Source organism: Anopheles aquasalis, chromosome 3 (genome assembly GCF_943734665.1).
Source record: "Anopheles aquasalis chromosome 3, idAnoAquaMG_Q_19, whole genome shotgun sequence".
Taxonomy (NCBI): domain Eukaryota; kingdom Metazoa; phylum Arthropoda; class Insecta; order Diptera; family Culicidae; genus Anopheles; species Anopheles aquasalis.
Window position 1 is genome coordinate 58,675,764 of NC_064878.1, and position 12,667 is coordinate 58,688,430.

General features: G+C 48.4%; 1 protein-coding gene across 1 annotated transcript; it reads left to right on the top strand.

Annotated features, from left to right (window-relative positions):
• The first annotated feature begins 1,148 nt into the window (after positions 1-1,148).
• LOC126575254 (forkhead box protein biniou) lies at positions 1,149-5,708 on the top strand. Its single transcript, XM_050235860.1, has 3 exons — positions 1,149-3,058; positions 3,212-3,918; positions 4,843-5,708. Exons 1-3 carry the CDS (start codon positions 1,524-1,526, stop codon positions 5,304-5,306), a joined length of 2,706 nt encoding a protein of 901 aa, XP_050091817.1. The 5' UTR covers positions 1,149-1,523; the 3' UTR covers positions 5,307-5,708.
• The last annotated feature ends 6,959 nt before the right edge of the window (positions 5,709-12,667 follow it).

The window sequence follows — 12,667 nt, forward strand, 5'->3', positions numbered from 1 at the left end:
AGCATCGAAGCTTCGTCGATGTCCGTTGAAATATGGGTAATTATGGGCTCAAAACTCCTCCAAGAGAAGGGCACAAGACTCGCGTACGCAAAGTAGAATCAAACGAAAAAAAACCCTTGATAGCTTCGTTACAGTATTCCTCTTTGTTCCCTTCCTGCTCATAAAACCTAAAAACACTTGACAAACGTGAGCAGTCGGAGTGAAGCAGGTTAAAACCGATGCTCAAGTTTCCTCAGCTCAAGCGAACGATTAATTCACATGATCGTCACCGAACTCAATTCAAATCGCGGAGTTGCGATCGCCAACAAATGGCTTGGAGGCGACCCAAATTGTGCTTCGCCAAGCAATATTGAGCATAGGAGAAAATAAACCTCGTACGCGTGTGTGGAGATCGCGATCGCTGTGTGCGATTAATGAATGGCGCGAGAGGAATGCTGGGGATGCGCGCTTAACCCTTCGGGCGGTTATCGAACTACTATTCCGAAAGATATCGAGATAAGCATCAGTAACTTTAAAGTAAGGAGACTTGTATGTATTTAATAAACCTTAAACGCATATTTAAATGTGATCAACATACTTGAGAAATGTTTGTCATAAGGTTGTTACATATTACAGATGATAAAACACTGATTTTAAATACATTTTAGCATCACTTCGCACCTCCGAGACAAGCAGCAGCAGCAGCAGCACCAGGGGTTAACACAGAACAAAGCACGCTAGCATCCCGTGGTGAAACGGCCGCGCTCGATACTTCTGGAGATTCTGGAGCAAGAAATGAACGAAGAAGCGAACGATGCGCGATGCCCTGGATGGTGCGTTTGCTGATGGTATGCATGAGCGCTGGCTCGCGCGCACACGATCGTCTGCCTTTCTCTCTCTCTCTGTCTGTCTCAAGCTTGGCCTGGGATTTGCGGCCACAGGGCGCCCTACGCCCCCGATCCTCATCGTCTTGTGCGTCCGGCAGAAACCCAGGACGGAGGAGACGGAGGAAAATGGAAAAACCACGGCCACCCGGGTCCGGGGCCCGGTCCGGACCGACCGACCGACGGCCGTTGTTTACATTTCGGGAGGTATTTTGTTTTTTAGGGAAAGGATTTCTCAAATTAGTCGATCATTACGCTCCGTCAAGTGCAGACACGCGAGACGCGCTTTTCGCTTTCTGAAATCGTCGTCCCGGATTCCGGCCCCGGAGCGCTTTGGGCGCTAGTACCGCGATAGTCCTGAGTAGCAGCATCAGCAGCATAGGAGACCAGTTTCGGTGTGCTTGTGGTGATGTCCATCCTCAGTGCAGGATCAAGAGTACTACTATTGAATGTAGCGATCTTCAAGCGAGCGTGAATTGAGTGCAGTTGAGTTGTGAAGCGAGTGCAAATAAGCAAATCGAGTTTATGATAAATATTTATATCACGTTCGAGGATCGCGAGGAAGTGATCTTCATTTGTGCGATTGCGATTGAGTGATCAACGCTCGCGATCAGGAAAAGTGTACGGAGTGTCTGTGAGTGTACGCTGTGGTGTGTAACAATGATTAAAACGGAAGAGCACATGGATACCGCGAGCTCGATCGTGGATGTGCAAGAAGACCAGGGATTGATGGGAAGTGGTGGTGGTGGTGCTGCTGCTGCTGCTACTGGGAGTCCTGGATACCATTACCGTACTCTATCGTCCAACATAGTGATGGCCACTCCGCACATCATCGAGAATCCGGCAGCGCAGGGCTTGCAGGATGATCGATCGATGATGAATCATCACTATCATCATTACTATCCTCACCATGGATCGCACACGATCGGACACCCATCGCAGCACCATCATCATCATCAGCAACAACAGCAACAGCAGCAGCAGCAGCAGCAGCAACAGAATCACCACCATCACCTTCAGCAGCACCACCATGGCCAGCAGCAGCAGCAGCAACACCTCCAGCATCATCATCACATTCATCAGCCGGAGCAACAGCATCATCATCATCATCCAGCCGGTCAGCAGCACGATCTGGACGTCAAGGACGAGATGGACGATGGACGTCATTCGCCGTCGATCGCGCAATACCAGACCCATACCGGTGGTCCGGTGGAGCTAAAATCCGACTCGGAGGGTGGTAAAATACCGTCGATGTACCATCACCATCCTCCTCACCACCACCACCACCCACATCCGTTTGAGAAGATCTCCTCGTACTACATCAATCACCGTTCGTCCTACCACCTCATCGCCCCGGTAAACGATGATCCGTTGAGTGATGGCGCAGTGTTGGCCGACGGGATGACCAACTCTCGGCTACCACCGTCGGCCACCGGTACCTATCTGCTCGAGAGTACGATCAACGGGTTGAAACTGTCGAGTGGTGAATCCCTCGGTCCAACGGCCGTTCAATCGATGATGGGTTACGGTGTGGCGGTGTCGTGTGCAGATCTTGGTGGTTCACTTCAGCAACAGCGAAGCCGTAGTAATGGTAGTAGCGCTGGAACTGTTTCACCAATTTCTTCCTCAACGACATCGATCGTCACGAATCCGTTCGCCGCCGGGGCAGGACATGGGAATCATCATTCGCATCTGCAGCAACAGCAACAGCAACATCATCATGCGATGCAGCATCAGTTGCAACCGGAATCGCATGACAGCACGGGATCGATGGCGGGCGAGACAACGCTAAACTGTGAACCGAGTGTCGGAAGTTCCGCTGGCGGTGGTGGTCCCGGGGGACACTCGGTACCTAAATCGTCCTCCATGTCCCCGGTCAGTCCGTTAGGTTCGCCTGGTTCGAGCACGACACCACCGGTGAGTGGCGGAGGCGCTGTTGTTGCTACTTCGTCTTCTTCCGGTGGCACTGTGCGAAAGGCAGGAAGTTCCAGTGGCAGCGGCAGTGGCAGTGCTGGTGGTGGTGGTGAGCAACAGCTTAGTAGTACGACACCACCAGACGGGCAGAAGAAAGCGCACGGTGGCCGACGGCAGGAGAAACCGCAGCTCAGTTACATCAACATGATCGTGATGGCGATCAAGGATTCGCCGCATCGGCGCCGTACACTCAGTGAAATCTACAAGTATCTACAGTCAAAGTAAGTGTTAGGGAGCGAGTAATGCCTACCTGGAGTCTGGAACAGAGAGAGAGAGACAGCTGCTCTAGAAGTTGATTCATTTCGAAATGGATGCTCACCGGACACCGGATCACATCTAAAACCCTTTCTTTGTCTTTTCATTCCCGCACACAGATACGAGTTTTTTAATGGCGAGTACAACGGATGGAAAAACTCGGTCCGTCACAATCTGAGCCTGAACGAGTGTTTCAAGAAGCTACCGAAGGAGTGCGGCAAACCGGGCAAGGGTCACTACTGGACGATCGATGCGTCGGCCGAGTACATGTTTGAGGACGAGGGTAGCTTACGGCGACGGCCTCGTGGATTCCGTCGTAAGCAGCAGCTCAAGGGGTACGGTCCACCTGGTAGTGCGTTCTATCCGACCGGCAATTCCGGATACGAGCTGACGGAGCTCCCCGGAAGTTACCTCACACAATCGTACGCTGCCGCGGCCGCAGCCGGCTATGCGACGGATTACGGAAACATTCCGTCAGGTTCTGGTGCTTCGAGCGGTGCTACCGGTGGCAATCCTGGTTCCGTTTATGGTGAGCAAGGTGGAGCAGCAGCAGCATCCGTTGTCGGTCCTTCCTGGCACTATCCCGTCGGTGATCCGTCCGGGCTGGGGCACTACTCGAAGATCACGCACACGTCCCTCCACGAGACAACACCTCCTTCGTCATCATCATCGTCATCACTCGTCACCGGCAACGGGGTAACACCCGTCGGATCACCGGGCTCAGCATCAGTGGCTGGTGGTAATGGTAGCACGGTGGCGACACTGGATTACGGTGGATACACATTCACCGGAACGGGCTCATCGCCACACTACGGTCTCGATACTGGTGAGTTTTCGGGGGGTTCCATGTGTTACGGTTGTGTTTGACGATCGATCGAGGAAAGAATCTAATAAAACAAGTGCTTGTTGGAAGAAGAATGGTAAAAAAAAGCTTCGTTAAGAGGATGATGCTTCGTTTGTTTCAAGGTCACCTCGGTGGGAGTGTGTCTGGTGGACAAATCTCGATTCTCCCGCCCTTGTGTCAATCTTGTGACGACGCCAAAAAAAAAAGGCTACTCAAAAGGCCAGGGACGGCGACACTAAGCCAGTTCTGCACAGAAAGTAGAAAGACTGCTCGTCGTCGTCGTCGTCGTCATCGTCGTCCAAGACAAACCACTTGAGCCACTGAGAGCACGGAGAGCTGGGATGGATGGGAGCTATGGGGACCAAGAGGAACGAACGATCGTGATCGTGTCACGTGTGTGGGGATCGCCTTTCGTTGAGCAAGGGGTCGCCAGTGGGGCTGTTGAAAGTGTCGTTTTAAGCGGCGATTATGATTGCTCGAGGTTTTCGTGGATCGTGGACGACAGCACGAGACCATTAGCGCGTTTGTCGACATACTTGTAGCACCCCCAACGCCCCCACCCCTTCCCGAAAAAAAGAAACGGGCGTCCACAGTAATTGACACTTGCTTTGCCTGAAGAATCGTGTGGAGGAATTGGGGGTTTTAGAGAGAATTTAAAACCTCATAAAGAACATGGGCACAATGATGTGGTGATGTGTGAAGCGTGCGTCCGCTGGGGGTGCTGATCGACGATCGTCTCGCTACATTGTTGAGAGAGATACAGAGAGGGTGCACTGCTTGGCAACTTGTTGATGTTGCTGTCGATGGGTAGCAAGATCAGATTGTGACCGTTTTGTGGCGCAGGTTCCGGGCGATCCGTGCACGAGTAACTCGATAGTAATTCGCTGGTTTATGGTTCTTCTGCAGGATTGAAGATGGCGTCACTCGGACAAATGGTACCATCCGTTGCGACCTCATCGACCGGTGCGACCACACCGTCCTCCAGCTCCGTTCCTCCCGTTGGATCTCCTTCACTCGCGACGCTCGTCATCTCGCACGCAGCCTCCTCGGATGGATCCGGTACACCGACACCGGTCGGTGGCGTTCTGGTAACCACGGACAACAGTTCGACAACCGACGGCAACTCGATGGAGTGTAAGACAACGGCTGGCAGCTATGGACTTGCGGTGGGGCATTCTACGCCGGCGATTGGTCAGTTGCACCATCATCATCATCATCATCATCATAATCTGCAGCAACAGCAACAACAGCAACACCAGCAGTCACAGCAGCAGCAGCAGCAGCAACAGCATCATCATCATCATGCTCATCTTCACACACATGCACACCTGTACGGTGGCAATCACCTGAACCTAGCGGCGCCATACTGACCGCGGTGCGTGCTTACGTGCGTCCGTCCGAGTGAGCGGCCATCTTGCGAAGGTGAAACATAGGCAGCAAACGGCAATTAAGGACCGGTTTGAGGTGCCCAGATGGGAGCAGCAGCAGCAGCAGCATGGAAGACATTAATGGCTGCCATTTCGTCTCTGGCAGGTGAATTGCGGATGGCGGACGTTTGGGAACTGAGGGAATGTGGTTAGTGAGTAAGGTGCAGTCGTAGCGGTCGTGGTTCTTTGTAGATAGAAACGGTTTGACCTCTTTTTTTGTGAACTTTAGGATAGATCGAGATAATAAACCAAAAACTGGTACTAGTTCGATCGCGGTGCCTTTTAACATGGATGGTTTATCAAGTTGGTATTTTTCAAGTCAAGTATTTTTTTTCGAAAACTATGACGCTGATGTTTCGAAGCAAGGGTTATCATCTGTTATAAATATGAAATGATGATGTAACTTTTTCATTTCGGAGATAAATTTCCATAAAAAAGAGATTCCAAAGACACCTGTATAAAATTGATATTAGATTTATCTAACGGCCTCTCATCCTTAAATTCAAATGAAATAGAGATTTATGCTACTTTTCTGCGTCTTCCGCTGCTAGCACTTAGAATTTCTTCAATGATTTATTTTTTTTCATTTCCTTGCGATTTGTTAAATCGTTCGACGGCTAATTTACATATTTCTTAAGATAAATTACATTTTTTAAAGAGTGTTATGCTTCTTTTGTCTCTCCCGCATTGATCATCTAAAAGTTCTAGTTAAGAGCTGTGCATAATTACGTTCTGCCCTATTCATCGGCGGTTTTTTGTAGATTGAAATTTATAATTGATCTCCTAAACTCGCTCTCCGGACGCTCTACAATAAGTTAACCATTACAATCTACGAGTTTCGAGAAGGAGGGTAAAGACCTAATTTAATTAACAAGGGTTAATTTACAACATACAACTAAGGAACTTGTGGTGCAGCTCAAGTCCTCGTGAATGATTTTAACTTGAGGCATTGGATTAAAGTCGTAAGGAGGCAGTCGTAGTATAAAGTCCTTCTCCTTTGAGAATTAATTGATAATAAATAGATGCTCTTACAGTTTGTAATTTGTTTTTAGTCGTTTTGGGTGGTTTTGGGTGGGTTTAACTCGATCAACTGCTAATTTAAATTAACGGTGAAATATTTCGCGTATAATTTCAAATAATTACTAGCGTCCTCTAGTTGTGAACGTTAGTCGTTTGCTTGAATTTAATTAATCTGAAAGGCATTTGATTGCTTGATTTTTTAATTTGAAATAACCGTTTTTTCCAACAACTGTTTTCATAACTAGAGGACGCTATTAATCATTTGAAATTATACGTGAAATATTTCACCGTAAATTTAAATTAGCTGTTCATCGTGCCAAACCACCCAAAAAACCACCCAAAACGACTAAAAACAACTTGCAAACTGTATGAGCATCTATTTATTATCAATAATTCTCAAATGAGAAGGACTTTATACTACGACTGCCTCGTTACGACTTTAAACAAATGCCCCAAGTTTAAATCATTCATGAGGACTTGTGCCTGGAGCTGTGCCATCAAGTCCTCCAGAACGTGAGTGATTTGCACCACAAGTTCCTCAATTGTATCTTGAAAATTAACCCTTGTTAATTAAATTAGCTCTCCTTTTCGTAACCATCTTCCACTCTGTTGTTGAAGAGGTTAACGGTGCATTTACTGTTGCTCATCAAACATATAGCAGGGCGTCCGGAACGCGAGTTTGGGGGATCACTTACCAGTTGTGATCGACAATCGCCGGAGAAATGGGCAAAATATAACAATTTTGTAAGAACTGTACACTGCAAATAGAACTTTTAGATGCTGCGAAAGGTGGCAGCTCATCATTCTAAATGCTACTGCCGCGATGGTGATTTTCAATGTGAGAGAGACAATACTAAGAAGCATAAACCCCTTTAAAAAATGTAATTTATCTTAAGAAATATGCAAATTATCCCTCACACAATGCAGCAAATCCGAAGCAAACGAGAAGAATGAAATCATAGCTAATTTTTAACAGCGAAAGTCGGAAAAAATTAACAAAAGCCTCTTTTTCTTTTCAATTTCGATTTAATTAATAAAAGAAAATGCACACATGAGAGCCAAGCATGTGCATCGGGCCGTTAGATCAATTTAATGTAAATATCATGCAGGAAGAGTCCGGAATCATTTTTACAAAAGAGGATAACCCTTGCTTAGAAACATCACCCTCAGCGTTCCCCGTGAAAATTAGATAATGTAGGCTTCATAAAATGAACATTTTTAATGAATTGGCGTCTGTAAAGTTTCGATAAAACTTACCTAAACCTATCGTGGCAAACGTTTGATATTTGAGTGAAGGTTTGCATTCATTTACCCCAAGAACATGTTAGAAGATATGCTTTATTAAACACAACCAAAATGACTCCAGCGATAAGAAAACTCCTTTTTAAAAGCATCCATCAACTGATCGTTCGTGACCACCGGCCGTACACGGGACAATTAGGGGAATCGCTATCGTTCGCCCGGACGTGCGACCATCAATAGGGTTGGTCCGGAACGAAACCGATGACCACTAATCGAGGGGGCCGTCGACGACTCAACGTTGTTGGCGAAACACGGGGATTAGGGCCAGGGGCCCGGGGCTCGGGCACAGTACCGGACCGGACCGGAGTACAGTTAAAACCCGATCAGGGAGTTCCTGATTGGTCCCGAGACGACCCAGGAGAAATGGGTGGGCCTTTCCCATCCCAGCATCCTTTCCGCCGCTCTGTCTATGTGTGTAATCCACCACCATCCATCGAAAATCAATACCGAACGTGCCTTCGGTACCGCAGCCGGGCCAGGGCAGGGCCCGGGGGGAAGGTAAAGACAATGAGAAGCTTATGCTGATGATGATGATCCTGGCAAGAAGTCAGCGGCGAGTATGAAGGTAGAAGGTATGGCAAGGAATGACAAGGAATGGCAGGCAATGGATTAACGGATTGACTTTCCTCCAGGTTTTGCTCTTCATCCTTCGCAACCTCCGAGCCATCTGGTCCCCTTGGTGGTTCGGTCGCTTCGGCCGGACTGGACTTTCCCAGGAGTATTAAGCGAGGTCGCCTAATGAGCGTTGCACCGATGATCACGCGCATGATCGATCGTCGCACCAGCGGGGGGGGGGGGGGGGCGCGTGTGCGGGAATCGAGTTTGTGATTTGTGGCCACCGGTTGTGGGCCATTGCTTGGTGGAGCAATAAATATCTCGAGGCCCCATTTCTCCTGGTCCAGCACCGGCGTTTGACCACCGCTCTGATCGCAGCCCTTTCTATGGCAGAAAGGTTCGAGGTGGCATTCGTGGTGGTGAGGAAGCAATTAATTACATTTTATTTACATGAAAAACAGGTGCAACCAGGGCTACCGTGCGGTGGGGTGCCACTGGAGAACATCTCTCTTTCTCTCTCTGCTGGATGGAAGAGGCGAAGTGCAAAGTCCTCGAATCGTGGGCAGCGATCGTGCTTAGATCAGGAGAATGGGGCGTCAGCTTCTCTTCTTGACATGGACGCTCCCTGGAAAGAACTTTGACAAATCAGCGCCATCCAATCAGGCCGTTCATTCCAGTGGGACTGCCAAGGATTCCCTCGGAACCAACCCAAACCTACGAACGATCGCACGCGATGAACAAAATGTAATTATTGTTCCCTCGTCGAGTATCGAGTTTTTAATCCAAATATTTATCCACCCTCCCCACCAACATCGGCGCACTACTTTCCACCCTTTCAGCCACCAACCCAACGACAACAGGTGCATGATTTTCAATTTAATCGTTTTTCCCACTCACCAGAAACAGAACCTTATCGTGTTTGCTTGGTGCAGCAGGCGATCGATACGGATCGTCGATGATGTCGATGGTCCGGCGCGTGATGATAAAACGCGATAATCATTAAGAAGTGAAAGGAAAAACAAAACAAACCGTTTCGACCGTTTTGAAACATTGGCCCTTGTGTGTGGCTGGGATTTGTGGTAAAAGCAACGTTTGTTAAGGTTAAGAGAGGCTCATAGATGTCTGTAGCTTCTGTATTGTGTGGTTTAAAAGCGACGCATTCTCGCTTAGATGCAAGGTTCTCTTCCCATTCGGTAGTTCACAGATCCAGTGTGCGATCCTTGTTGAGGAAAAAGAGATGATCCTTGTTGGATTAAATTGAACATGAATTCCTACTCAATCTTCTGCCAGCATGCTCGAGCACATATTCGTGTTTGACTGGAAGGCATTCCAGTCAAATATTTTGTTAAAGTGAAAACAGTAATTTGTACGCGCAGGTTCCAAGTCAGGTTGTGTGTCAACAACAGATCGTAGATCGAAGCATCGCGAGTCCGGAGGGGACACAACGACGGATCGCTCGTCATCAGAAGCTCGTCTAAGAATGTTAATAAAACATTCTCTCTCCCTCTCTCGGAATGTCTTCCATGGCCCGCATGCATTGCAATGAATGAACATTTGGATGCCGTCACTTCACCTTCGACCCTTACCGGGGGTGGTAGAAGGCCCTTTTTTTGAAGTGTCTCGCTCGAGTCCTCGAGAGCATCGAGAGGATCGAAGGAGCGATCCCACACCGCCACAATATTGACTTTTTACATTTGTCGATCGCCGTGGGAGCACCCCAAAAGGCACGATCACGTCATCCTCCTCATCCTAAGCAAACGAACAAGTTTCTCTCTCTCTCCTCTCCTGAATTGAAGAACAAAAAAAAAAAATGGGCTTGGAATCCACTCCTGGCATTCCAGGCGAATGATCCTGGCTGGCGAAGGAAGACGGCAGATGGGATATAAGCGAATGGTTGAAGTTGTTGCCGTTGCTCACGGACTGACTGACGAGACTGGCGAGGATCACATTTCCTTCCCCACGGACCGGGGACGGGGCGGTAAAACGCAAATATTGAACAACAACAGCTCGTTCCGTTGACGACGATGATGATGATGATGACGACAGGGACTGGCCGTGGCCATGGGCCATGTAATAATGGCGACAGACCGTCTAGCGCGATCGGCACGGAGCGCTCACCGTGGCGTGTTAGGTTTCCCAAGCCACGACAGGACGAACGACGATCGGTGACATAAATTAGAAAGCCATTTTCCGGGTTCCGGGGTTCCTCGTCCGATTTGATCGTTAAGGACTCGGGCGAGCGAGACTGCGTGACGGCAGTGAGCGTGAGCCGACGATGCCAACGATTTCCGTTTTCGTGCTTTTCCCGCGTTTTCCTCGGACCGAATTGCAGTGTCCTGTTTTGACTTTGCGCGCCATCTTTGGTTGGCGTTAGTGGTGTGGGTTTGTTTTAGGGACACGATTGATAATTGAAAAGTTTTATTAAAAACTACTACATTCATCAAACGAAAATGAAACTATGTGCTATGTTTATGCTGCGGCTGAGAAACAAATAATAAATCTCGATTGGTGTTTGTAAAGATCACAAGCAAAAAGTGGAATCAATCGTACTGATTCAATATGCTAATTGGTTACTCAAGTTCAATAAATTTAATTCTATTACCCTATAGGACAAATTAAAGTTGTGTCATTATCACTTTCTAGGATGTTGTTGAATCATAAAATAAAATTATTCTCTCTAACAGTGCAGCTACGATTGAGCACGAACACTGTTCGTTCGCTCGTTCGTTCATGATAATTCAACAATGATAAAGCAGCATAAAAGAAATCCATGTTATAAAACCACATTTTTCCACATTAACATTCTTTTAAACATCACTAAGTGTACCTTCTTTTAATTAATGCACATTATCTATGTGTAAAGAGTGTTTCTTATTTAGGAGAGCAAAATGTATGTTAAATAATCTACTAATGCTTGCTAAACGAGTGCGAGCATAAATTGTAATTATGTAATCTTTAAAACATACAAATCTGCTATTTGTATCCTTCTTGTTGCTTTCTGATATTTTATGTTCTAGTAAGATAAGTCTGGGATTGTAACAAACTCTGCATCAATTTTCAATCTCCCCCAATCGCTCACACAACCGAAGGACCTCGTAACCCGATTTCCGCGATCCTTGGCGTGAATTGAAGGCATCCAACGGTACAACGGTATCTGTGGCTTATTGTTAACCAACTTACGAAGCCAAACAAACGCTTCCCGATTGGTCCCATCGGGGAAGTAAACCGGGAGTAGCAGCACAAATGCTGCACAAATGAGAAATTCAAGCAAAATATTTTGACTGTTCACCGGGGATATCATTTCACTCCACCGGGCCGCGGTGCGATGGTATGCAAAGTGTCTGTGGGAACCCTGCGCGCAAGATGCTTTGCGATCAAAAAGCGACTTCAAGCGACGCATCCCGCACTCGCACTCGCGCTAAGAAGTGTGGGAAACTATTTCCCCATTTAATAGCGTGTGCCAAGAATCCGGGAGGCCCGCTCGCACCCCATCGACCGCGTTGATTTTTGATTGTTCACGCACGAGGGCTACTTTCGGCCTTCGTTCGTCGGCGCTTCAAGTGCTTCGATCTGGGATCTCTGCACATCACGACGATCAACCGCCGAGTAGTGAGTAAATGAGCGAAGACGAGATGAGATTCCTGTACGATCGTTCGAGCGACGAGCCCCTCGAAAGACGAGCCCCATTCGCGGGGCCGATGGAGAGCCCTACGGAGTTCTACGACGACCGTGCGACCAGGTGAGTCATCTAGGGAAGCCCACAGATCACACCATGAGAAGGAACGCGCGCGATGGGGGCCAACTTCATCAAACAGAAGGCTGGCTTCAAACGGATCACCCTGACCGATCACATCACAGCAGCAGCAGCAACAGTATGGCGGCATCAGTGAGCGAACTCGCGTTCAGTTCAGCTCGTCTCTACTCGACTCTCGGTCCAGTTCTCCCTCTTTCTAAGCGCATCCGGCCGCAACGGACCAGAGCACGGTCTTTGATGTTTCCGAGCGCCCCCCTTTTGATGGCGCACAAAATGCACTAAATGATGCGTGAACCACGACCGAGAGGGGCCTCCGAGGACGGCGCAGTGAGTGAGGTGATGAAAAATGCGCCAAAATGCAGCTCAAGCGCGGTGCAGCCGCTGACAGGCGGGAGGAGGAATCGTTGCAGATTGCAATTCTCGCACCGACTGGCCTGGTCACTGGAGCCGGTCTGTTCCCCCCCCGGCAGGGCTTATAGTTATTCTAAGCAAGTGCCGTTTTGCACATCGGTCTCAAGATCGGTCCTCGTGAGAATCGGGATCGCGATCGGAGTTGAGAAGATTCTGTTTACCCGCGCGCGCGAGCGCATTGTATAATCATTCTGTAAACACCGCTGGACCGGACTGTGTCGGAATACGTAAACAGTGTCCTAGTTCGGCTCGCGGGGATGGC

What these genes read in the sequence shown, in the direction of transcription:
- LOC126575254 (XM_050235860.1), top strand. Translation starts at nt 1,524, where the DNA reads ATGATTAAAACGGAAGAGCACATGGATACCGCGAGCTCGATCGTGGAT. An exon ending in TACAAGTATCTACAGTCAAA is followed by an intron (nt 3,059 to 3,211) that starts GTAAGTGTTAGG and finishes TCCCGCACACAG; the next exon opens with ATACGAGTTTTTTAATGGCG. An exon ending in ACACTACGGTCTCGATACTG is followed by an intron (nt 3,919 to 4,842) that starts GTGAGTTTTCGG and finishes GTTCTTCTGCAG; the next exon opens with GATTGAAGATGGCGTCACTC.